At 45.0% G+C, this 27,966-nt stretch overlaps 1 protein-coding gene across 2 annotated transcripts in view; it reads right to left on the minus strand.

The window, feature by feature from the left end:
* Positions 1-27,966, minus strand: part of ALPK3 (alpha kinase 3) — a 1,238,914-nt gene that overhangs the window by 648,014 nt on the left and 562,934 nt on the right. For both annotated transcript variants that reach the window (XM_069624457.1, XM_069624456.1), the window contains one exon: positions 19,696-21,196. In XM_069624457.1, coding sequence (XP_069480558.1) covers positions 19,696-21,196 — 1,501 coding nt within the window. The remainder of the gene's footprint in view (positions 1-19,695; positions 21,197-27,966) is intronic.

Here is a 27,966-nt window from a genome sequence, read left to right on the forward strand (position 1 = left end):
GCCACGACAGAGCTCCAAGGCTAAGCGGCCATCTTGCTTGGCTGCTCAACAGCGCCCCCCCCTCCACAATCCTGTTCATTACTCCACACCGCTAATCCCTCCTTCATACTACTACTCCCTCCTTCACACTACTACTGCTTCTCCACCCCACCTTCTACTCATACTCTTTCACTCACTTACACAATCACTTCCCATTAACTCCCTACACTTCCTCGCCTAAACACACTCACCACTCTTTCAAGCACACTCACAAAGCCATACCACTTGCATTCATTAACCAATGCCTCATCTGCTCCAAAACCCACCTCCACACTCCACTCCACCATCCTCCCTCCTGCTGGGCTCTTGGTCTGTCACCTCCTTCTCTGATCTCACCCGAACAGCCCACAACTTCCTGCCTCCTTGAGTTTCTTTTAACCCCCTCCCTATGCCCTGGTTGGTCTGCTTTCCCTGGCCAATCTGGCCCTGTCCTCCCCATCCGGGAGGTGCTCCATACAAAAAACCTTTCATAGATCTGCATAAGCCCCACCCCTTCTTCCACGCTGGCCCCTCAGAAACAATGGCGGCTTGTCCATTTCAATGTCCCAGATTGTGTTAGTGGGTTTTGAGCAGGCCTCCCCCAAGGTAAGTCCTGGTTTGTGGGGTTTGTTTTTATATCCCTGGTGGTCTAGGGGGCCCGCACCAGTCTTCCTCCCAGGTGAGCCTGAATAGATGTGCAGTATGTGGCTTCACAAGCAGGCGGTAGGAGCTCCAGCTCTAGGCCTGTTGTATGCCGCTCTCTTATAGAGTCCTATTCTATGCGTATGACTCAGCATCAGCGTGGCGGGCCTCTGGTTCTCTTCCCACAGTGTTTCCTTCACTAGTGGTGTGTATGAATGCTATGGGGTTTGGTGCTGATGGTTTTCCCCCTTTAAAGTACTTCCGTGTCTATGGTGGTTCTACAGAATGAAGAAAAGGTTTGTCCAGCACTTGGAGTTTTAGGAATGGGGCTTTGAAAATGAATACCGCTCAAAAATAAACTGGAATATGGGCAGGGAATAGGAATTGGAGTCCTCCCAACTGCCAAAGTCTACCACTGGGGTAGGACTGGTCCTAGATTCCTCCCTGGTAAGCCTCCCACCCCAGGCTGAGAGGGATTCCCATCCCCTCTTGACAAGGTCAGGCGACTGACATTGTCACATGCTTTATACTACACTTCAAACTTCTAACATATTCTTTAAATGATTTCAAATCTGCTAACAAAAGAGTACCATCTTTTGCATTTTAAGTGGTGTTCAAGCTGATATGTTATGCCATCTCAATAGACAAGATGTTGGTAGATTAAGGATTTTTCCCTACACAATGTTTTGCTGTAGCTTAATGGAAAAATAGAGTAGTGGGCATTCTGTTTGGTCGCAGTATGATATTCTTCATAACTGATAGCAAGATTGATAAAGAAGGTAGATCTTTATTTCTAGTAGGATAACAAAATAGACATAGCCACACTAGCTTATATTTGTATACTGATGAGGGCAAGAGGATGTTTTCAACTCTCTATTGAGAGAATTTCTATAACACTTCACTGCACAAGCAAACTGCAAGGTTTGCACCTGTAAAATGGCCTCCTCTGCTTGAAATTGGCATCTACAGAGCTTCTAAAACTACTTGCCTTTCGATTGGGCAGTCACCGTCACATAACCAATCGCGGGGCACCAGCAGGCAATAGCCGGCCCCCAACAAAGGCAACCAAGAAAGGCTCCTGACTGAGCCTAACCGAGCGTAATGAGCTCCGAGCACCTACACTCTCTGTTCACTTCTCCGTTGCAGCACCAGCTTTAAGAGGACACTGCAACTCGCCACACCAACAGTCCATATTCCCACTATACTCTGTTACCACTGGTAGCGCCATCCTACACGGTGAGACGTTCCCAGATAACATTGACTGTTGCATATGTCTCATATATACTGGTAAACGTATTCCTACGACCTACGATTGCGTGGCCTGCTAAAATGTACCTACAGCGCTATGCCCAGCGCCCCCCTACCATACAGAGTCTGATGCCCGCTTTAGCAAGCACACCTCTCGCGCATGTCCCACTGTGTCTGAAAGCTCAACACGTCCTACGCCTGTGTGCCTACGAAAGTATAGGTCTTTGAACATTCTAAACACGCTGTATGCAGCTCCCATCCATCTTGGTCACGCCGGGGCAAGCTGCATCTAGCCATTGATGATTGCCGTCTGACTAACTCTGTCAAAGTGCCTTATTTCACCACTGTGAATCGCCATTCTGCCTAACGTTGTATCTCAGTGCCCAATTGCACTGCCATTGTACCGCTGTGATTGCCGCTCTGCCTAACTGCATCTAAGCGCCCCATTGTACCTTTGCTGTTCGCCATTCTGCCTACCATTGTATCTTAGTGCCTCATTGTACTGCCATTGTGCAGCTATGATTGCTGCTCTGCCTGACTGCATATTAATGCCCCTTTGTACCCTCTGTTGAACAACATTCTGCCTTACCATATATCTCAGTGCCTATTGCACCACTGCTGAGTACCTTCACTGCACCATTGGTGATTGCTACTTCTGCCTCAACATTGTGCCAATTGCCATTGTACCCTATGCTAATTGGGAAATGGCACCCTGCTAACTCTGCTCCACTGTGTTTACCTAAGAGCATCTCAACTCCACTTCACAGAGATACCTGCAACCAGCCTTATGCTGTGCTATAGTATCCTCATACACACCTTCTTTTCTCACAACTACCAGGATCTTGCACCACGCTTAACCCGTTATCAATGCTGATGATAGCTTATTAGCCTCACTGTGAAACTAAATCATTGTACCTAGCACATTGCAGTGCACCTAGCCCACACCAGCTTCTGCCTAGCATTGTACATAGCCGTTTGCATTGTACATAGCCGTTTGCATTGTACCTAGACCATTGCATTGTACCAAGCCCTTTGCATTGTACCTAGCCCATTGCATTGTACCTAGCCCATTGCACTGTACCTAGCCTTTTGCATTGTACCTAGCCCATTGCATTGTACCTAGCCCATTGCATTGTACCTAGCCCATTGCATTGTACCTGGCCCACAGTAGCACCTGCCTAGCATTGTATCTAGCCCATTGTATCTAGCACTGTACCTCTCTCACCCACTGCACTACTCCATGCACATCTGTAGTGACTAGCACCTAACCACCAGCCTAGTACTGTACCTAGTCTTCCACATTATTTCGCTTTCACTCTTGTCCAGCCCTGCACATTCTCGCCATGGTTACCTTACGGAGAGTAAAACTCACACAGAGAGTACCCTACCTTTTTTTCACACCATAGCACCCACTAAATTCATACCAGCCTTGCAGACCTACCCGTCCTCAGATACTCTGCATCCAGCCACTGCCACCATTGTATATCGCATCTGCTCTGCAGAATGGATTACCTGCTTTGGCACCCCACCAACACCTTTGATTCCATGCCCTCTGGAGAGCCTGAGAAATGCAAGACTAGGCTCTCGCCTCCACTGTAGGATGACGACTCACAGTGCACCTGCCCCACATGACTCCAACAGGTCCCACGTATCTCTAACCTCTACTCCTCCATCTGCGCCTTCATGCCTACATAGTGACGCCAGCTCCACCACACTACACAATCCACCACAAGGAGCCCCACTCCTTGATATACCAACCTTCAAGGGAGCTCTTATTAATGGACGCTCATTGGTCGCTCACGCACCTGGCATTGCTGACCTTATTACCACCAACCAACTGGACTTTCACGCCATTACTGAAACATGGCTATACCCTGCCACAGGTCCCACCTTATCACTAGTCATTCCTGACAACTACACAATCATTTGATCAGACAGAGACACTGGGAAAGGTGGCGGAGTGGCTTTCATAGCCAAATCCCACCTGAACCTTAGAGAATTCTCGAATTCAGGCCTACCCTCAGCAGAACTCCTCTCAGTTAAACTCCCACTTTCTGACACCCACACTATCCTACTTCACCTCATATATCAACCCCCAGGAGCCATATCCTCTTTTGAGGAAGACATCACCTATTTTCTAACCCTAAATACCAAAACAGGCCTGCAAATCATTTTATCAGGCAACCTCAATCTAAGTCTCCAGGACCCAAATTACTCTAGCGCCTCTACGTTGGATGACATTATCTCACAACTGGGCTTCACTCAACGTATCAATGAGCCTACCCACTCGAAAGGTAGAACGATGGACTGGTTGGCTGACTCTAATTGCGCTGTTACAATGGTCAGTTATACACCTTGTGCCTGGTCAAACCACCATTGCATCACCTTTACCATACCTAAAGGTACTCAGAACAACACGTCTGCTGTCGCACCACAATCCTTGTCCAGGAACAAACGCAACATGACCTTAGAGAACCTTTTACCCTTGATACAGCCTATCACTGACCTTCCTCCCAACTCAGATACAGACTCATCCTCCTACAGCCCTAAAATTGAGAAAGGGTAAACGTGCCACCCATTTAAATAAATGGTTCTCTGCTGAACTAAAAGCGTTACGCATTATTAAAAGAACATCTGAAGCTAATTGGAGAAAAGACCCCTCTTCTCCAATAAGGAAAGGTTCTCCATTACTGCGGCCACCTACAAAGCGGCCATTACCAATACTAAAAAGGAGATCTATAATACCAGAATTCAGAATGCTGAATCTGGTACTCTCTATTTTAAAGGAACTGGAGTCTCTTGCGCTGCCTCCTGAAGACTGAATTAGGGACAAGGCCTGGTGTGCTAACATCCAGCAAGCCTTATTAGACAAGATAGCCCTTCTTCTATCCAAAATTGAGACCAAAAAGAATAGCCTCGCTCCTAATGCCCATTCACGCAATGCTCCCATCCCTCAATTGCCTTCATGCCCTCCATTCCATTTCTCCCCAGTAACTACGGCAGAAGTGGCAAATACAGTCTCGAACCACAAACCGTCTAACTGCCAGGGAGACTCCTACCCCGCTTCAGTTATCAAGGATGGTGCAGAAGAATTGGCATCCTTCATCACAGCCTTGATTAACTCCTCTTTCAAGAATTCATCAGTCCCTAACAACCTCAAAGAAGCATGGGTCATGCCTCTACTAAAATAAAAAAAACCTAGATCCCAACATACCGACAAACTACAGACCCATTACGACAGTCCCATTCCGCCTGAAGATACCAGAGTGGCCTATCTCCAAATTCAACAACACTTGGAAGACAACAATCTTCTAGGCTTGCGACAATCCGGCTTCAGACTTGGGACTGAAACAGCCCTCTTGGACCTGAAAATCCAAATGGATGAAGTCACAGACAAGTGCAACCTGGCCATCCTACTCCTGCTGGATTTATCTGCAGCTTTTGACCTGGTCGACCATCATATCCTGACTAAACACCTTTCCACTGCTGCAGCATTCTCACCGAATGCCACTAACTGGATCCAATCCTTCCTTTCAAGTAGGACGACTAGGGTCTTCGCACCCACAGCGGCTGCTGAACCAGTACCTATCCAGTGCGGAGTCCTCCAAGGGTCCTGTGTTTCACCAATGCTTTATAATATATTTACTAAGCTCCTCTTTGATCGTCTTGATGATCTGGATGTCACCCCAGGTCCTCATCGCTCTCACTGGTTGCTATGAGAGAGATTCTGTAAAGATAAATGAAATCTATCTAGAAATACAGGCCTGGATGGCTACACATAGGGCCTCATTCCGAGTACGGCGCTAACCAATGGCGCTATTAACGCCTTGGTTGACGCCGTACCCGGACCGGCAGCGCCTTGGTGGTTGGCGGAATTACCGCCCCATTCCAAGGTTGGCGGGGCGGTAATTCCCCAATCCCCATTTACCCTTCCCCATTCCCATTCTTGCCCCATAGGGCATAATGGGAGTGGGGAAGGCGTCAATTACGCCACCGTAAATTACGGTGGCGTAATTAACATCAAGGTCCCTTAGCGCCATGGTATTTAACGCCTGCTAAAAGCAGGTGTTAAAAGCACCATGGCGCTAAGGGAACTCGGAGTATGGCGGTAAGGGATTACCGCCACCGCTCTCGTTAGCGGTGGCCGCTATCCCTTACCGCCATACTCGGAATGAGGCCCATAGCCTCTGTTTAAATGACGATAAAATGGAACTACTGATCGTTGGCACCCAAGTCAGTCTAAACAAACTTGACCCCCGTTCCCAATCATTCAACATCGACGGTAATATCATCAAGGTCGCCAAAGAGGTCAAAATACTCTGCATCTACCTTGACTCCACTCTCTCCCTCAAAAAGCATATAAAACTCTAAAGCCTCCACCACAGCTTATACTAATGAATTAATCAATGCATGCAAACCCTTTCTGTCTACAAACCAAACAGTTGCCTCACCCTAGCCAGGGCCTTGATTTTGTCCAAACTGGATTGCTGTAACACTCTATTCTTACGTTCTACTAATTACAACTTGAATAGATTACAAGTTCTCCAGAATAATGCCCTTCGATGCACTTTAAACATACCGCGTACCAATCACATCTCCACCATTAGACGGGACTCACATTGGTTACCAGTACGTGACAGAATGAAACTACGCACTCTTATCATCACCCACAAATGCTGTTCTATGACAGCACCCCAATACCTGACTGACACATTTTCAAGGCACAGCTCCACCAGACCTACTAGATCAACTTATCTACATTGCCTTAATATACCCAAGTACAACCTGAAAACAGCAGGTGGGTCGAGCTTCCCGGTGTTAGCAGCAAAGGGCTGGCACACACTCCCTACAGACATTAGAGCCAAACCTTCTTTCTGGTCTTTTAGATCCAAAGTGAAGGACATGCTCTTCACCCAGCAACATTAGCTCACCACTCACTCGATATGTATCATTAGCACTTGGCCTATGCTCTTCCAGTTTGCCCTTAATTACTGTACCTGCACTACTGCTATGTCTATAACCATTCCTTTTTCAGTCTGCGGAGTACTTATTCCCAGCCCAACGTTTCCTTTCGTCTACCCACTATGTGCCATCTTGCAGACATACTGACCACTCAACCTGGTTCGTATACCCACTGTTGCTACTCCAACCATTTTGTAACATGGTCTTTACAATTCTTTGTTCTTCCTCTACTGTACTGTAAAAGTAACAAATGTTCCATGTCTAAGCGCCCAGATACCTCAGGGTTAGGTTGCGCTATACAAATAATAAACTAAACTAAATTAACCATGGTCTCAGCCATGGACTAAAGCCACTACACTCTGAGATCTTCCAGCCGCCCCAGTGTTTCAGGGAAGCATCAATGACTATTGTAATCTCCAGGCAAGGTTTCCAAAAGTGTTACTCTGCCTTCAGATTGTCAAGTTGGGTCCACCATAATAGACCCTGCCCAATAGGAATCGAGACTCAAAGCAAGTCCCACATGTTGTCTGAGCATTGGGACCACTGAAAAACAAAGAAGACATTTGAGGGACCACTTCCTTAAACCAGCCTTCAGTCACCAGAGAAATGCAGGATGCCATAAGGCTCAGAAGGTGAAGAAAGGCTGACACTGAAAGAAAGTTTTTGGAGCATGTCAAACATCTGAGAAATGTTTGAGATCCTGTAGTCTTTCTCAAGTAAGTATCCAAGACTGCTCTGATGAACAGGAGCTCCTGTAAAGGTGTCACGAGAAATAAGACTATACAGTAAACGTGAAGTTGGTGAAGATGGTGAAGATGAGACACCACCTGTTCTGGTGACCAAGCTCTGATGGGTCAATCATCAGGATAGGGGAACGCATGAATCTTTCCCTCCTCAGACAAGCCTCCACCACCGACTCAGTTTGGTGAAGACGCTTGAGATTAGGGGTCCGGCCAAAAGGAAACATGCAAAACGGGTAGTGTGTGCCACCTATCACAAACCTCATGTGCCTTGAACGGACAGGCAAATGAAAATAAGCATCGTAGAGGTCCAGTGACACAAGCCAGTCCTTCACATCTAGTGTCTGGAGCAGAAACCTGTTCAGGAGTCTCGGGACCAAAATGGGGCAAACATCCTCATCCTTTTTGGAAGCCAAAAAATGAGAATACCTCACCATCTTCCAGTCCCCTGCTATCGGTGCTCTGGCTGCTTTCTGCACGAGAGCCTGAATTTCCTCCAAAAGGAGGGGATCTGGAAAAGGAACAATCTGTGGTGGGTGGTGGTCGAGGGGTTTCTTCAGGAGTGGAAAGTACTACCCCATGCCAACCGTTTGCAAAGCCCAGGTTGCAGAAGTCAAGAAGCACCACTTACTCAAAAATGCTGAAATTGTTCCCACATTGACACCCAGTGTGCCCAGGGAAACCCAGAGCGGTATTGGGGTGGGCACTGTGGAGGGCAAGGAGTAACCCACCAAGTGACTTTTCTGAGCTCCCTGTACTCTGCCCGCTCATGGAAAAACATCTCTGCGTTCCTTTTATAACCACAACTCCTAATCTATCCTGCCTCACCATGTACGCAGGTCTATGACAAAGCAGGTCGTCTCTGAATGAGTATCACCTGAGTGGAGGGTTATGATATGATATGATATGGCATTTAATAACGCGCCTATACACAAGTGTTGCAAGGCGCGACACGTTCTTGGAGATTGGAGAGAGGGTTACCGAAGACAAGACATGGTATCCCCCCCTTCATGATATTGATCTACCGTCCCCACCCTTAGCCTTTATGGGCTATTGCCAACATCATCCCATCCTCCCCTATAGTTTTCCCTTAAGTACTGAGAAAAATAAAAGGCAACTAGGAAAACTGCAGATTTCCTATTCTAAACATCACTCTGGTACTGAAACGAAGAAAAGTGGTATGAAGGCATATGGCAATGCAGATCAGACATGTCGCACTAATAGACCAAAGGAGGGTCAGTCAATTGAAGATACCACATTTCACCTGCAGCCTGTTAGTAATAGAGGAGAGTATAAAAGGTGGAATACAGAAGCACATGGCAGGTGCAGTCGCAGGAGGAAAAAGCGAACCAAAGAATTTCTGCGCTGAGGAGCGAGAAGCCGAGATGCTGACACGCCGATAAAGACCCCAAGAGTCTTGCCAAGGTAACTGTGCAGGACTGGGAGCCCCTGTGTGGGAAGGTGTACAGCAGGAGCTGCTAAGGAGCAGAGGCGGAGCCAAGCACGAAGGCCGGCGTGTGCTGAATGGAGTACCCAGCAAACTGACAACAGAGACCTGGCCAGTGTCGAGACACTAGGAACGCCGGAGCGCTCCGAGGGACCTTGGAATTGGTAACGGTCCACAGAAGTAGTCAAAACTACATTTATTGAGTATCAAACTGCCTGATGGTTGCTGCTTAAGCGCACACAAGTGAAAACTGCATTTATTGAATACTGAACTGCCTGAAAGGTGCTGCTTAAACCCACTCAAGTGAAAACAACATTCGGTGAATACGGAACTGCATAAAAGTTGTTATTCAAGTTTGCACAACTTAAAGTTACATGTTTTGAAGGCCAAACAGAATCAAAGGTGCTATCCTGATGAATGTAATGTTACATTTCCTGAATAATGAGCGTCAGGAAAGTTATGGTTTGAGTGAAACCAAGTAAATGTTACATTTGTGAAATATGGAATGAAAAGAAAGCTGTTACTTGATTAGAATTTGAAGTGCTAAAGATTGCATAAACATTCTGGGACAATCAAGTATATCAAGTAAACCACTATCATAAAAGCACTTTAACTATAATGTGAAAGTGAAGAGTTGTCTTGAATATTTGAACTGGTCAACAGCTTTGGGGAAACCTATGGTTGTGTGAACTGTGATGGGTGGACCATGTGGTCTGACAACTGCACCTAAAGCAGGACGTTTCCTAACACTAACATCACCAATATCAAGAGTGAAATCACAGACAAGGGATGTGATTGCTAGTTGCGTGACCTGTAATGGGTTGACAGTGTGGTCTGATAACTGCACCTAGACCAGAAACCACTGCATGTTGGAAAAGCAGCAAAGAAGTGTGTGTCCTGGGTATAGCTAAACAAATGACAGATCAAACAAACCAGGTATGCTCTTATGAACTTGTGAACAGAGGAATCAAGTTAACTGCTCAGTGTAAATCTTGGGGAAGAGAACCCTTAGAATCAAAGAACTGGAGAGTGTTTATCTTGGGCAAGGGAGTACCAAGAACACAGCGTTATATGAACTTGATTACATTTGAAATTGGGGAAGGGAAGCCCAAGACCTTCTTTTGATGTGAACTGTGATGCCAGTGAACTTACAAAAGGTAACTTCATAACGTGATCAAATCTCCTTGAAACGAAGTTACATTGGAACTATATTTAACTTGAACACTTATATTTGGTTGAGAACATTTGTGCACTAGATTTTGTTGTAGTTGTGAGGACAATTAAGGTTTTTACACAGACAGAGTTTTGGTTTGGATTTATAGACACAGCCTTTCTTTAGGTTTCTTTAGGCATGGAAAACCCCACCATAAAATCAGGTTAGCTAAGCGTTAAACCTACCTGATCATTAATAAAGCTTTCTTTAGAAATATATGTCTGTGTCATCTCTCTTGATACCATGCCTGTCTCACACTTGCCAAAATCAAAATCCATATTACGCAGTGATACGGAATAGGCAGAGAGAACTCAGGAGGGAACTTAGAAGGGCCATGGGAAGCAACTAGGAGAAACTAAAGAGTGCAGAGTGTTGTAAGAACTTTAAAAACGAGTGTCGACAATGGTTGCGTAAACATAGAAACATACCGAAGCTGGAAAAATGGAAAGAGTTCATCATAATTGTTAAGGAGAATGACCCCTGCAAAGTATGGGAAATCGTGATGAATGATTCTAGTAAGAACAAGATGTTGTTGGTTAGAGCCAATAAAGATGCTTGGGAGACTTAGATAGAAGCAACTCTGTGATTGAGAGACAAGGCTCCAGGAGATCGCCTTTGGCACGTTGCAGTCTGGAGGATCACCTATACTCGCCAAACTATACAAAACTTAATTTTTTTTAAAGTAAGAACTCTAGAGCACCTGGCCGGATGGCTTATGTAATTCCCTTTTAAAAATCGACTCAGACATGTTGAGCACTATTCCATATAATCCCTTTCAACAAATCACTTTAAGTGGACCTCTCCCCGAATCCTGGGGTAAAAGCATTACAGTCCTGATTTACAAACGTGGCAATCATCTGGAACTAGCAAGTTATAGGATATTCACTATGCTTGATGCTGCAGAAAAAAGTATTTGTGAGAATTCTGCTAGAAGAACTCAGTGCTTGGACAAAGAACAACAGGATCCTTCCACTCAAACAATCAGGCTTTAGAAATGGTCATTCCACCAAGGACAACCTGGTCTCGCATTTGATACTATAAATAGACACAAACTGAGGCTAAAATTAAAAGAGTGGGGATTACCTTGTGGACTATTAAACATCATAAGCTCATTATACACCAACATCTACCAGAGTCAGAATAGATGGAATATGCATCCTCATTGCCTCTACACCAACTAAGAAGGGCCTAAAACAAGGTTGTATATTGGGCCCGCTATTTTTCAACGTATACATGGCCGATATATCATTATCCTTGACCTCTCCGACTGCATAGCCACATAGGCTAGGTATTATGAATTTAAGCTTGGTATGTGTCGTGGATGACCTCCTTTTGGTTAGTTACATCCCTAAAGGACTTCAAAGTTTGATAATGCAATGTTCAACCTATGCTACTAATTTTAACCTACAGATAAACGCTACAAAAACAAAGATCATGACATTTGCCAACAGCAAGAATGGAACCTCTAAATCCACATTGAAATGGCAACAAGATGCACATCCTATCGAACTAGTGACGCATAAAAAATATAAGGGGATTGACCACAATGACAGACTTACATGGAGACATCCAGATGACATGCAAAAAAGTTTTTGATGCGACTCACCAATTTGTGAACAAGCATGGTGATTACTCCCTTTGTTCCATCTGCACCATTTATAAATCAAAGTGCCCAAATGAATGTATGGTATAGAGGTGTGAGGAAATAAAGCAACACCTTTATTAACAGGATTTAAGCTACCAGTCTGAAATCACTGTTTCATTTACTGGTAAGAACATCAGTGGAATTTCTACATAATGAATTTCTGATAAACTATATATCCTCACTCAGAGTCATCCGCAATATGCTATACCACTATAAACTGGCTCATTCTGAAGAAGACACTCTTCATGATAAGATTTATTTTATTTATTGGGTATTTATAAGGCGCTTATACAGCAAGACTGTGTATCAAAGTTCCACAAGTCAAAGGGGAGGCAACAACGGAACAAATATATGTTGAAAAATTAACACTGAATAAAAAGAAACAAACAATGGTCCTACTAGGCCTTGTGACATTCAGAGCGTGCAAGTGCAGTAAAGAGAAAGAAAAAGGCTGGTGCGGTGGGGGTAAGGGCTATTATGGTCCCCCGCGCAGGGGGAGTGCCTGAAGGAAAGTAACAGGTAAGTGCATGGGTGGAGACGTTCCAAGCGAAGGGGGGCTGGTCTACCACCCAAGGTAAGTGCAGGGCAAAGGCAAACCCGACAGGCGGGTGCGAGCCCAGAGGGCAGTGTCGGGGGGATGCTGGTGGTGATTGGTCAAGGGGGGCCTGCATCTAATTGGACTCTTGAGGGATCAGGCCACCAATCTCAGTGACAGGGGGGATGGTTAGCAGGGGAAGGGGATAGGGAAGAAGAAGAGGAAGGTCTTGAGTTGTTTGTGAAACTTGAGTTGGTCCGGTTGCAGACGGAAATAGAGAGGGAGACTGTTCCATATGAGGGAGCCATTTGAGGAGAGGGATCTGCTCCAGCTCCCTGCTTAGAGAAGCGTTTGACCAGCAGAGTTGGAGTGAGAAGATCAAAGGGATCTGGAAGGAGAGTATTTAGTAAGAGAGAGCTGTATGCGGTGTGGTCGCAGGCCCCAGACATCCTTGTGGATGATGCAAAGGGTCTTGAATTTAATCCTTGCAGCAGCCAGGAGCCAGTGTAGAGTTTTTAGGGCTGCAGAGATACGGTCCCTGGGCTTGAGGCCAAGGATTATTCTCGCAGCCCTATTCTGGATTAGTTGGAGAGGGCGGAGTATAGAAAGAGGCAGGTTGAGGAAGAGGCTGTTACAGTAATCCAGCCTGGAGTGGACCAGAGCTCTAGAGGCATTGAGCGTCTGCGGGAAGGTGAGGAAAGGGAGAATGCCACTAAAGAGTTAAAGTTGGAAGTGGGCCTTCTTGGCAAGGTCCAAGATGTAAGGGATGAAGGAGAGAGAGGAGTCGAAGATGACCCCAAGGTTTCTGGCTTCAGTGGAAGGAGAGGGAGGTGAGCCCTCGGAGAAGCCTCCAAGCACACAAATTGTTGATAAAGGAAGGCGTTGGAAGCAAAAAAATCAATATCGACAACAATATGACTAGACTTGAATTTAAAAATCTTGTGAAAAGGAACATACAGGACTGTTATTGTGCGCAAAACTGGACGGATTTGGCGGCAAAGAGCAGCAGCAGAGATTATGTGGGAAGTCGGAAACCATCACTACAGATGCCCAACTATCGCATAGCCTTCCCACATTCTTATCTGCACACTGTTTACCTTAAAATAATACAATTCAACTTGGTGGACACATGGGAAGTAATTGGAGCAAGACACAGTGTAAACAGATAAAACAGGAAATGCAGACTCTGCAGGCCCAACAAACCTGACTAACCTAAGACTTACTATTTGAATAAATATGCTCTAATTGCATCAGAGGATATACACCTGTTGCACAAGTATTACAAATGTTTATGGTTTGAGTTTATGGAAGGGCAAAACATACTGCTTATTTACCATTTAACCAAGACCTGGGTTACTATACAGGCTTGTATACATAAGGAGCAGAAGCATGTCACATCATTAAAATGGTTAGTTTAGCAATAGATTGGTATTCTCATATGGTTAGCCATGACTCGGCTATGGTGCACTTTACCTTTGTGCGGATTAGACCAAAGTAATGTATTAGTGCTATCTACTAATTGGTTTAATCTGTAATAACTATACGTGTATGATGTGTTTTATTGATGTTTTGTTACAAAAGCCATAAATATGACTGAACTATAATAATAAACATTTTAAAATATTTATATAGCCGGAAAATGGGTCTTTCCGCTATACATGAAGCAAGATTAATGTTTAAATCTGCAAGCAACTCCTGGGAAGGCACTCTGAGGAAGTTGCAAAGGAGTACACTGAAGGGTTTTGCTTGACTAACTGCAGTACTTTTGCAGTTTTCTATAGCGCCTCACTCTCACAACTGTAAACTGGATCAGCAACCACCAGATTAAAAGGTAAGAGTGTCTAATTTTACAGTCTTTTGTCAAGAATGTCTGTTAATTCATATTGTTGATGGGTCTAGATGGACATCCAATGCCGAAGGCTTGAAGACTACATTCAGGTGGCTATAATGAGAAGTCTCCATGACATCTAAATCTGGGGAGCTGTCAAGTTCGCAGACGTCTCTAAAAGGCCAGTGGCCAGTCCTTTTTGCCTGATGAGTCATACACATTTTCCTCACCCTCATCCCAACGGATTGGTGCTACGATGTATGCCCCAACAAAGAAAATGAATGGGAGGAGTCACTCTGAGTGCATCCTCTTGCAATGCTTTTTGTGGGATCTCTTACATCCTTGACTCTCTAAAGAAGGTTTTTTCTCAGTGGCGGGTTATTATCTGATGATCCGCTTAAGGAGGGGGTTTCCCAAGACTTTAGCAACATGTGCACAGATCACCTTTGGATTTATGACGTGACGGTTAGACACCCAACTTATATGGAGTTGGTGATGAGCATCTAAGTCACTGCACTGCTTGACTCCTGAGGCCTTGCTGAAGGTGGCATGATTATCTTACAATGATGAAGTCAAAAACGAAATTGACAGCAAAAGACTGCTGAGCGCTCTATAAAATGGAACTGAGGTCATGGAGTGTGGTGTGCCTTCTATATGAGCTGGACGCTGCCACTTCCAGGGTCAAGAGAGGACTGTTGAAGAGGAGCATTGCCAAGGCACATCTCGCCCTCTGCTAGTGAACAATTTTACGTTGTCAGCTGGCACTGCCCATGAAGCATCTAAGAATCGGAAGTCTGTGGAAGGACATTATCTGTTTAAAGTTCAATGTGCGAATGGTAATATAGTGAGATTATAAAAAGATAAATTAGCTGACTTTAGGAATTATTATACAGAGTTGTACTCTGGAAGGGCTCAGAGCTAAAGAGATAACCAAATTCCCAGAGGAACGTCCTTTACCATCTGTTTCAGAGGAGTAGAAGCTAGAATTGAATAATAAAATAACAAAAAAAGAGCACTTGATTGCTATGCGATCCATGAAAATTAACAAGACCCCAAGGCTTCAATGCTCCTCAGCTTTCTTTTTTACAACATTCATCAAACACTTGCTAGATCCTTTGTGTAACTTATTTATTTACATGTGCAAAAAGGGGTGGGGGCTAAAATCTCAGTAATCCTTAAACCCGGGAAGGGACACGCTGCTTTATGGCTCCTTTCTCCCTATATCATTACTTCATTACTGAACACAGATGCAAAGTTAAATGCTAGTTACCTGGCTAATAGATTGGATTCAGTTCTTTCACAAATTATAGGTATGGAGCAAGCTAGATCTGTGAGAGGAAAACCAGCCTCTGACAATATTTGGAAGATTTTTACTTAATCTCTATTACCCTCAAAATCTGAACTCCTGCAGGTCTCTTGGCTCTCGACGTGGAAAAAGGCTTTGACTATGCTGGTGGCTCTTCCTCAGAGTTTGATGGAGAAATTTGGTTTGGGGGAGCAATTTATAGGGTGGGTCAGACGGATCGTCGGGGTATCTGCTCAGTTGACGAACTTCTCAGTGAAATATTTCCTATTTGAGGAGTTGTGGCTTACAAGAAAAACATGTCAGGTGTGCCCACTGTGCCTGCTTTTGTTTGCATTGGTAATGGAAACTCTGACATCTAGAATAAGTATGTGTGATTCCATTCAGGACATCCAAAAACCAGGTTCCTCACATAAGGTGGTGTTATTTGCAGATGTTGTACACACTTTAAGGAACCACAGCATATCCATACCTTTTCTGCTCTGGCTGTTGGATTCTTTCCAAGGCATCTTTGATTTTAAAATTGACCTGGACAAGAGTGAACCCCTGAAACTAAATCTAACCCCCATTGTCAGACGCTCATTTCAAAGCTTGAACATGAAGGGCAATGAAAAATATCATGCATTTGGACATTTCTTTGACCTCCAGGAATTCCAATGATTATCTTGCTGCTGCTTTTAAATGATGTTCAGTCTCTACCAATGTAAGTTCCAAGACCCATTATTAAACGTTTGCTACAGGATCATTGCACCACATATGGATGGATTTCATACATAGAATTTCACAATGCGACCTAATATAACGGCAGAGTGAAGGATCGTATGAAATATTGCCAAGCTGCTCAATGGTGAGTTTTGAATGACTGGCTAGATCCTCAATCACCTAAGACATGCAAGGTGATCGAAAATGTTGCAAATGGAAACCCTTAAAATGTATGGTTTGTATTTCCAAAAAGGATAAACCTAAGGCAAAGTAGGAACACCCTTTGTTGTATACAGTAACAGGTTTTTGAATGTCTTGCCAACAGGTTGGGAATAACTTAATTCCTGGGACCTGCAGCCCCTATGCAATACAATCCAGAGTTTTCTCCAGTATATGGCAAAAAGAACTTCAGGAATGAGGAAAAGGGTATATGAATTTGTTTTGTAATTTTTCAGGAAGGAGATAGCAGGTCCTTCAAGGCTTGCAAATTCACTTTTGGAGTGGGAGAGGGAGAATAGATGCACTATTTTCAATGAAGGCATTGGACACTGCATACATCTGTCAAAGGCAAGGCAACACAAGCCCTGAGTGGACAAGAGTGCAATGTAAGCATACATCATAGGACCAAGAAAATCTGTATTAGTGCACAACATGCTAAACAAGCTGTTAAAACGCTTTATAGATGGCATTTGAAACCCAGGTACACTAACCATGTCTATAAGGATAGATCTGGGGATCGTTTTAGGGATTGCAGAGGTGCATGGGGGTATCTCCACATCTGGTAGATGTGCCTGAAGTTGTACACCCACAGAAGGGTGTCACGGATGACTTCAATAAGTCCCAGATTCTGAAAGACGGTTAAAGGTTTTTTTATTTTCAGAATGGTAAAATCACTGGTTTTAGTATGATCATGGTGCGGGCAGGGTATCCCAATGGTCTTCCATCGCTCAACCTCCAGTGGGTTCCCTTCACCCTAACCCAGTTGTCTCCAAACCTCATGTCTTCCAGCTAGAGATTGGTAACACATGTAGTCTAAGGCTAGCTGTTGACAATGGCCTAAAGGCAAAAAGCTTCATCTGGCTCCCTATACGGTTCTTCTAGAGATGTTATGACCTAACACTGCCCAGGTTTCTTAACAGAACATTATGGTTTTCTTGTGCCGGTAACAGACTCCATGGAGCGTTCTCTCGTGCACATGCTCCCTCTCTCTGCAGTCCCTGATCTCGCTACTCCTTCTGCCTTGCACTCTATTCTATTACCCCTTTTCTTCTCTGCCTTCTTTCACGCCATTTGGCCTTCTTCCTCACCTCCTACCCTCCTACTTTGCTCCCTCTGTATCTTTTTTCTCTCTCAATCATCTCTTACACACACCCCTCACCACATTACGCTGAACTCGTTCCACTCTCTCTCTCACATACTACTCTCTCTCACAACCAATACTTCTCCTGCAGTCTGCACAAACACAACCAGCAACTCTTCAGGACTCCACTTCCCTATACATCCTCCACCTGCTCTCTTGGTCAGCCTCCACGCTTCCTGACCTCACCCCTACAACTCACACTGTGTCATTCACTCCCCTTTTATATTCTTTTCTTACTGGTTATATCACCCCTTTCTATTGGTTCCAATGCTCATCTGACTGTGGGATAATTCGTATCTATTAATGTCCCATGGCGTGGCTTACACATGTGCAAGCTTTAAAAAACCCTCTTAGCCACGCCCCATTTCATGTTTACATTTGCATCAGCCAAATGCTCAGGCTGCTTGCTTTCCTTTGGCCGTTCTTCATGTGCTGGTGTGTTTTGTTTCTATTTGGTTTTGGGAGGATTTCTGTGTCTTCTCTTTTCTTCTTGCACTCTCTTCTCACTCTCAATTTGGTTTTAATTGCCCCAATATTTATGCCTGGGGTCCATCTCGGGTTGGTAGGTTGGATGTTGGGAGTCTCAGCTTTCTTTAGCTAGAGACATCCCAGTCCATTCCATTCTTGATTCTATTCCCCTGAGTATGGCTGGGTTGTCTTGGTTGCATCCAGGTGCATTCTGGGAGTTGCTGTCCTGAAAAAGTCAAAATATAACCCTGGCTAGAACAAGTACTGGGAGGTACCATGTGATAGAGGGTGGTACCCACATTGACATTCAAGACATTTGAGTGGATTTCACGGATAGGGACCCCCTTGCTCACCCTCCCCACCTTTGGGACTGGGCTGGTTTTAGCATTTGACCAAAAATGCCCCCTACCCTAGGTCTGGAGGGGTCCCTGTTCCCCATTAACAGGGTCCTGTCCCAAACCCTATCACAGGGATATATGCAATACAATTTGATCAGTTGAGGAATCATCCTACCACTCTCACCATATGTGTGTCTTTTGGGAGTTGGGAGGGGTTACGCTCCACGAGGCACCATTACGAAATGGAACTGACAAATAAGGCCCTACTAGTGGCCAAGAACGGACTTGCGTCGCATTGGCAATTCCTCTATATTCCCAAGTTAGATGACTGGCTTGGGAAAATGTGGAACGTCTCCATTATCGAGAAAATGTCTCACATTTTTATTCAGTTCTGTATCCAACTTGTTTGCAATTTAGGGGAGTATTTTGGAATTTGTCAAAATCTTGAATAAAGGCTGTACGTGCCTGTGTAGGCTTAGAGCCCTAGGATAAGTGAACAGTGGTTAACATCTGATGCACTCAGTCCATGATTGTAATGACAGGGAAGGCTCTGTATTGCTCTCGATTTTATATGCACCTGAGCTGACAGAATTCTGTGAATAGGTGCTTTTGTGTTTTGCTTGGCAAGTAATGTATGGGGAGCGAACAGGGAGGAGGAGATTTGATTTGGGGTTTATTTTGCCTATGATGGTTCCTCTAGTTTTCTCTGTAAGGCTCTTAGCTTAGGCTGTTCTTGTTAATATACTCAGTAAACAAAAACTTCAGTAAAAACATTTAAGTGCACAAAGGTATCTTTTATTTTTAACATTTCATTTGAAATTTTAAAAAGAGTGTTACAGCATCCAGACTGGCAGTATAGAATTATTCTAAGCTTACGAATCTGAGGAGAAGCTTACGAATCGTTGGGAGGATAATACTCACTGGCAAAAGGTGTCACATGCTATGTCGTTGCTGCCTTAAAAGTGATGATGCTGACCAAAAAGCATATCACAATGAGCACATTTGTAAAAGACTTATTGTCAGTCACATAATAATGGAAAGATACGTTATAGGAAATAGTCACAGCACTTTTAAACTCATTTAGTGAACATAACCAATGTGTTTATCGTCTTCTATTCAAAAATGTCCACGGGAAAGCATAATGCTTACAACTATGTGCTCAAGTCAGCACCTGAAAGAAAATAGTGCTGCTGTCCAATTGCTACAGTAATCTTCCCTGTGTGGTTTGTTTCTTTGTATAGCTTACCTCCAAACTCGGTGCTTCAAGGACTAGTGGTTCTTCATGTGTTTCAGGTGAGAACTTTACATCAACTTTCTCAGAAGTAGTAGTTGTTTGTTTAACAGAAAGAGATTGACTGCTAGGTTCCACATCTTGTAGTTCAGATTCCAACTGGATTGATTCCGCAAAACCTTTTTCAGGTTTGTTCACAGATGGGGTGGTGGGTAAGGAAATTGTTTGAGAAACTGGCCCTTTTTCGACACAAAGAGAACTTTGAATCTCAGGAATCGGGTCAGTCACTAGACTTTGATGTTTGAGATCCATGTTCTTAGAATCTACATATGGAGATTTTACATCACTTTGCATCAGCCTTGCTCCTGTTGCCTGTAGTTCATGTGTAAAATGTGCTTCTCTATTACTTTGGTCTTGTCTGGGAGTTACGTTGGGGCATTCTTGTCCAGACTGTGAGGGTAAATGTTGTGAACTTTCAGTGGGCTTCTCTTTGGGGATTTTTAAGCACTGGGGGTCAGTTTTTGTCTTACTTCGCACTCTTTCTGGAATTGGAGGTGTTTTCTTTTCTTCAGAAGGCAATATTGTGTTTTCCAAATACATGTCTCTCAGAGAAAAATAGCCTTCTCCCTTTTGCGCTGATGAACACATTTGAGTGTTACAGATTTCAGGTTCTTTGTTTTTATGACTCACAACATCTTTAGTTTTTTTAGCATCCTTTGCAAACACCATTTTAGCGATTTTAGGAGATACAGTTACACCTTTTCTGTTTAACTGTATGGCTGCTGCCTTCTCCACTTCCATTTTTTCATGGGCCTGATTTTTAGGTGGCGCTGCTGAAAATCGTGACTTTACTGGGACAGGACTTGGGGCTTGATTTTTTTGCATGGTACTTGCACTTGCTTTTTCCTCTCGTTTTAGGTCTAAGGGGATTCCCACGGATTCATCTTCTTTCTTTTTCTTTTTGGCAGTGGATTCTTTAGTAGCAGGCCTTTTCGTTATGGTCTCCACTGTTTCACACACATACGCAAGGAATTCCTTTCCATCGTCCACTATATTCTCTGAAGAGGTATAGCCATTTGTGGTCATTTCATCTCCACTTTGTCTTGACAGGACTTCAGATGGAAATTCGCTTTCTCCATTTATCAACTGCTGTTTGACTGAATCACCACCAGCATCTAACCTGGAAGTGGAATCTGGAATATGGACCTTGATCACATCCTCACTGTCCACCGATGATGGTGATTTTTTACCATCTTCTGCTGAGAATCTTCTCTTTCGTTGAATCCTTTCAGGGCTCAGTGTCCTCAACTTATCCAACACATTTTCTTTGCCACGCTTTCTACTCTGCTCTATTTCCCGCATTTTGGCTTCCGCTTTTCGCTTAAGCTTTGCAAACCATCTCTGATGTATTTTATACTCAGTCATGGTTCCAACTTCTAAAACACCAGAACAAGACACAATGCCTTTGCTGTTTCTTGCGGACGCTTGATAAATGGCAGCATCTTCTTCCCTGCACCTGGCAAACAATAAATAAAGAGAAATCCTGTTAGATAAAAGAGTGAAATCAGTGACATAACATATCAAATGAACTAAAGCCACCCCACCCCCTTTGCAATTAAAAACCTGAGAGACCTGGCAGTTAAATCAATATAAGTTGGGTTTGTATGGGGCACCGTTTGGGACACAATTCAAGATTTATAAATGTATATACTGAACACTGAAATGTATACATTTCATACTGAGATGTGTATATATCATATATTGAAATGCATACATTAGATACTGAAATATACACACTGTCCACTGAGATGAACAAGTTACTTACCCATGCTAACTTTCTTTCAATTGGATGTTCCTCCCAAGTATTTATCATTTTATGATAATTATCCTTCCAGCTTCAACTGTTTCGGAGAGGGGCAATGTGTGCTGTTTCGTCCAGTGGATGACCCTCGAGGGCCTCCGTTCGACTGTCGATGTCATCATCAGTATAAGAAGAGCACGCAGTGCCTGTTGGCTTCAGTTCTGTTTTTCCCCCTCCTGAAGAGAAATTACCAGTCGTACCATGGACCGTTGGCTCCAAGAAAGCGTAAATTTTAAGAACACATGAATTGTACGGTGGGGTAGGCTGGGAGGGGCGATGAGGAATACGTGGGAGGAACATCCAATCGAAAGAATGTTACCATGGGTAAGTAACTTGTTCTTTGAATGGATTTGTCCTCCCATGCATTCCTCATCTTATGATAGACTCCCAAAGCAGTAATAATTTGGTGGTGGGAGTACGAATTATATTTTGTTCTAATCATGGACCGAATGAAGGACCACTTTTGAAAATTGTCCTCCCTGACTGGAAGAAGAATCCAGGCAGTAATGTCTCACAAAAGTGTGAACAGACGACCAAGTGGCCACTGAACAAATGTCTTTGATTGGAAAACCTCTTTGAAGAGCAGCAGAGGTTGCCTAGCCCCTTGTGTAATATGCTCTTAGGGCTTCCGGCCGGTCCTTGCCTGTTAATCTGTAACATTCACCAATAGACAGAATGAACCATCTGGATATGGTTTGTTTTGTAACAGCTAGACCCAATTTAGGGCCAGTATAGCCAATGAATATAATATAGCCATTCTAGATATGTAAAAACTGGGAGCCCTTTTTGGGTCCAGTCTATGTAATCTTTCCTCCGGTGGGGAGGTGGATAGAAAGTTGGCAAAATTATTTTTTGCAACAAGTGGAAGTGTGAGACTCCCTTAAGTAAAAAAGAAGGTTTCACCTTGAGAACAACCTTGTCTTCATAGGAAACCGTATGTGGAGGTTTACAGGAAAGAGCCTGCAACTCGCTTACCCTGCGGGCTGAAGTTATTGCAATAAGAAAAACAGTTTTGTATGTTAAAAGTCTTAATGGACATGAGTGTAAAGGCTCAAAAGTAATGCATGTTAGAAATCATAACACCAGATTGAGATCCCATACAGGAACATTGAATGGAACTGGTGGAAATACATTAGTAAGACCTTTTAGGAATTGAACAATCAGAGGGATCTTAAAATATGAATCCTCCTTTGAAGAGCACTTGAAAATAGATAGAACTGCCAGGTAACCTTTAATTGTTCCGATCTGGAGCCCCAGATTTGCCAAATGTAACAAAAAGGAAAGCACCATATGTGTGTCACATAGAAAAGGATCCACATTCTTATCCGTGCACCAACTTCTGAACTTGTTCCAACGTCAGTGGTACAAAGATTTGGTTGCTGGCCTTCTGGCCGAAAGTAAGATCTCAATTACGTCATGCATTATGTCATCCTTGTACTTCAGCCCCTCAGAAACCATGCGTGAAGGCTGAGTGTCTTGACCTCTGGATGGAGAACCCGACCTTCCTCTCGCAAGAGAATATGCTCTCTTTGTTGAAGACGTAATGGAGGGCCGATGGACATGTCCAAAAGGTCTGGATACCATGTCCTTCTGGTCCAATCCGGGGCAATCAGGGATCATGGGTTTCCCGAACTTTCTCAACCTCCTGACCACTTGAGGAATGACGGGACTGAAGGAAATGCATACAGGAGTAGAAACTCCCAGCCTACTATGAATGCGTCCACTAGAGCTCCTCCTGGGTGAAATTCCCAGGAGCAGAACAGCTTGCAATTCCGGTTGACAATGGTCGCGAACAGATCCACTTGAGGAGTTCCCCAAAGGGTGAAGATCTCTTGAAGAACTTCCTGAGCTAGTTCCCACTCGTGGGAGACTGTGCTCTGCCTGCTCAGAGCGTCCGCTGCCGTGTTCTCCTCTCCGAGTAGTTGAACTGCCGATAGATTCCTTCTTGTATTGCCCAGAACCAGAGCTGCATTGCCTCTGCAGAGTGGTAGTGACAATATACCTCATCTCTTGTTGAGGTAGTCATGGCCACTGTGTTGTCCGTCATTATCAGGTCATTCTTTCCCCATACGAAGGGCAGAAAGGCCTTCAGCGCTTGTCTGACTGCCCTCAGCTCCAAAAGATTGATATGTAGTTTGGACTCCAATGGAGACCAACGACCGCTGATTGTCCGATCATTGGTGTGGGCTCCCCAACCCGTGAGTGAGGCGTCCATCACTACCGTTATCTCCGGCAATGGCTGCCAAAAAGATTCTCCCTTGAGAATGTGGTCCTTGCAAGCCCACCATAGAAGGCCTTGAGAGAGTCTGCTTTGAAGTTTCAGGTGGTCTGACATTCTGCCTGAAAACTGGGACCATTGAGTCCTGAGAGCCCATTGAAGCAATCTCATTGTCAGGTTGATCCTCTGGCACCAGAAAAATGCAGGATGCCATGAGACCGAGGAACCTCATAAAACCAAAGGCAGGATGATACTGGGCACTCTGAAATTTGGTGACCACCAGCAGAATAAGTTGAGCTCTCACCTCGGGTGGCGAGGCTTTCCCTGAGAAAGCAACCAGGACTGAGGCAATACATTGGAGTCTTTGAGATGCTATCAAGTGAAACTTCTTGTAATTGAGGGAGATGCCCAGTTTGTGAAGAGAGTGGCAACTTATGCTGAGATGTTCCCGGGCTTGTTTGGGTGAAAGAGCCCTGATCAGCCAATCATCTATGTTGGGGTAGACGTGAATCCCCCTTCTTCCGAGACCCGCTGCAACCACTGCCATCAATGGCAGAACTCAAAACTGATAATGAGAACCGCGAACCTCAGGTACCTTCTGTGCTTGAGATGGATAGACACATGAAAGTAAGCATCCTGAAGGTCCAATGATACCATTCAGTCTTGGAGTTGGAGAGCCTGAAGGATTTGGGAAAAGGGTAACCATCTTGAAATTGTCCTTCCAGAGGAACTTGTTCAAGTTTCTTAAGTCCAAGATGAGTCTCAATACTACGTCCTTTTTGGGAATCAGAAAGTAAGGGGAATAACAACCCTTGTTCCTTTCCACTTTCTCTAGCAGGGTCAATATTTCTTGCACAAGGAGCGGATCCGGAATTTTGAAAGAGTTGTTCCCTGGTGGATGATGTTAGGGAGAATTCTCTGTTAAGGCTAATTTCCCAAACCTAGCGAGTCCCCCAGCAGCTTTTCTGGATTTTTGGGGTTTATTTTATTCTCCTGCCAAGAGTGAGACTCTTTTTCTCCCATTCTTAGACATGATTTGAGATATCCTTTGACTTTGTAATGTGTTTAATGGGCTATGGGGTCTTTTACTCCATAGGGTTTCATGTATTTTTGGTATGTGTGTTACACAGCACCCTCAGTGCAGTAACACAGGGGTGTCATAGTGACCCCCAAACATAGACTCCATACCCTGGGACTGAATACTGTCTCCCAGGGCATGTAAAGTCACCATTGACTTTACTAGTCTTAAATTGTGAACAGAACCAGTACAAACCATCATATTGTGGAAGTACTGGTAGGGGTAATTAGATTGCCCCTGGGTCTGTTTTTCGAGGGGTCACTGTGCAGTCCCCCCTTGTCGAGTTTCTGGCTGGTGGCAGTGGTTACCACGCGAAATATTCTGCCAGAAAATGTCCTATGGGATTTTCCCATTCATTTTAAATGCACCACTTTTGGTGCAATGTTAAAGATACCGCCGGGTTATTTATTTAATATTTATTCCCCGGTTGGGTCTTTTTGCCAGGACTCGGTTTTGAAATGGCGTTTGTGTTCGCCTCTGTAACTCCAACCCAAGTCGAGCCCTTTGTTCCACTTTTTGGCAGGCTTCTCCACAGAAGCCTCCAAAAGTGGTGCCACTCTGTCTGGGTCTACAGGATGTGTGGGAGGGGGGTTTAGGCACCCTGGACTGAGTTCCCTCGGCAACTCAAGTCGCACTCTTGTGTGAATGGCCCAGTGGTGAGCCTTAGCATGTTTGAGTGACAGCTAGGACTGATGAATGGAGGTTTTCTGCATAAAAGCAGGGATTTGGGGACTGGAACTTGAGAAGTCGCCACAGGACCAAAGAATCCGAAGAGGGAGAAGCTGAGCCGACCTGCAACGACGACACCACCGGTGGAGCCCTGCTGAACCGTCTCACCACTTCCCAACGACAGAGAAGATCTTCATCCCGGAGAGTCTTCTTTCTCTGAGCTGGTGGGGATAACCAGTTCGCCCTCTTTTTCACCTTCCTGGATCGTCTCGTGGTCGAATCGCCCGTGCCAAGCACCCCGGCGGCCGGATAGCCACGCTTCACCACTACCGCGAATAAAAGGGTAGTACCTTTTAACCGGGAAACTCTGCGGCTGGTTTCTTCCCTGGCAGTGCAACGACCTCCAGCTTTCCTCCACGTCGAGATCTCCTCTTCCCCTGGACGAAGCACCGACTTGCACCCGCTGCCAGTGTTAAGATGGATTTCTGAACTCTGTCCTGGAGGGGCAGAGGTTCAGACGGCCAGCCTAGTTTCTTGGAACAGGGTAACCTCTGGACAAGCCAGACCAATCAGGGTAGCGATCGCGGCGGTCAAGACTAAGTCTCAAAAGGAGTGAGGGTGACTGAAAGCCCGCAATGAGCACACAAAGCAAGGACACTCACAAATTACTCCAAACAGGTATTATATTAAAAATATAGACACATTTATTACAAGGCCTTTGTAACGTTGACCGTAGCGAGAAATCACAATAAAACTCAAGTAAACCAACACATACAAAGCTAATACAATATATATACAAATACAAAACGGGTCTAACGAGTTAGACGCACGAAATGTATAGACCACCTAGATGGGGAGGAAAACAGGCAGTGGGAATAATAATTAGATCCAGTCCGCCTTCAGAGGCATCTAACTAAAAGGAAGTCCAAGCCCTACGAAGAGTGGAGCCTTGTGCTCAAAAGTACCTGCACACGCTGGTGCCAACGGGCAAAAGGGGAGTCTCCTCGAGGGAATCAGGCAGTTTAGTTTGATGAACAAATGAAGATGAACAGAGCTCCGCGACTCAAGCGCAGCCTCCACTGTGGGCAGAAGCAGAGCGCGAGTACGGAAAGGCGTGCTGTTAGACACAGCGGGGAAAAGCTATGGGCTCCTGCAGGAGGGCGACCAGTTCCTAGCGATGCTACTCACTGGTCCACGATGCAGGCAGACCCAGGCTTCTCCGCGTCAGTTTCGGTGCTGGCAGGTTCAGATACGAGCAGGGGACGTCTCGGCGTCGTGTAGATTCCGCAGCAGCAGAAGTTAGAGTTGAGGATGTCCCAAACGCAGTGAACCCGCACAATTTGTTACCACAGCAGGTCAACGGAGTGGCCGTGTGTATTTCAGCCCAATGTACACTACTCACTTCAGACCTGGGAATGCCAAGTGTACGAATCGTGTGAGAGTGACAAGGACTCGTAATACAACACAACCTGACGGCGGTTACAGAGCAAGACTCCTGGGTAGGCTGGTCAGTCTGGTGGATGGCCCAGAGACACTTCCAAAGGCTTACATGCAGGAGATGGTGAAGCTGCCGAGAATAGTTGTTCCCACTATTCCAAGGGGTCGAAGTACCAGTACAGGCCTTCTTGTTCGATCAGAGGTAGAAAGGATTTCACAAAGTGACAGCAGTGCAGAGGAGCAGTCCTTCAGCGGGTCGCCAGCGATTCCTCGGTTCAGCCTCGTAGTTGCAGGATACTTGGCTCCTGTATTCCTTTGTTCGTGAGAACTCAGGAGATCAACATGGTTGTGGTGTTTCCAGCCCCCTCTTATCCATGGTTTCCTTCGCGCCAAAATAGAGGGGACCCAATGGGAGATCTGCTCACAAAACACTCACACCATACGAGGACCTATCACGGACCACGGAGGTCCCAGACATTCACACCACCCTAGACTCTCTGGCACCCAGGATGTGTATTGGGACCAGACATCCCAGCCCACATCCTGGAGGCACACACAAGGCCTGTAGAAGCCCGCGAAAGCATCTGTGTTTCGCGGGAAAGTACATGCCCAAATAAGGAAGGCCCTGGGTCGACTCGACCTGGGGAAGGTGAAGGGGGCAAGACGGTCAGCAGACAGGACAAAGAGCCTCGTGGTCTGGCCATTTTGGGAGCCAGGCCACCATTTTGGGCTAAGCGCGAGAAACGGGCTTAAACGCCAAAAGTAGCTCAAAAACACAAAGAAACGATCGCTGCCACCAGTCCCGTCCGTGATTCACTTGCACCGTTCATTATCAATCCAAAGAGAGTATCTAGGGCCTGTAGAAGACTAGAGACCCAAGAGAGCAGTAGCTTAGCTTACAGTGCCCCCTTGTGTCATGATGCGCAAAAGATGCAACATGATAAAGAAACTACGGAAAACAACGTTTCCCGGTACTGACTGTCTTAAGGGCATGTCAGTTTCCCCGTAAGAATGGAGCGAAAG

Source organism: Ambystoma mexicanum, chromosome 11 (assembly GCF_040938575.1).
Source record: "Ambystoma mexicanum isolate Mex_15411 chromosome 11, UKY_AmexF1_1, whole genome shotgun sequence".
NCBI lineage: Eukaryota > Metazoa > Chordata > Amphibia > Caudata > Ambystomatidae > Ambystoma > Ambystoma mexicanum.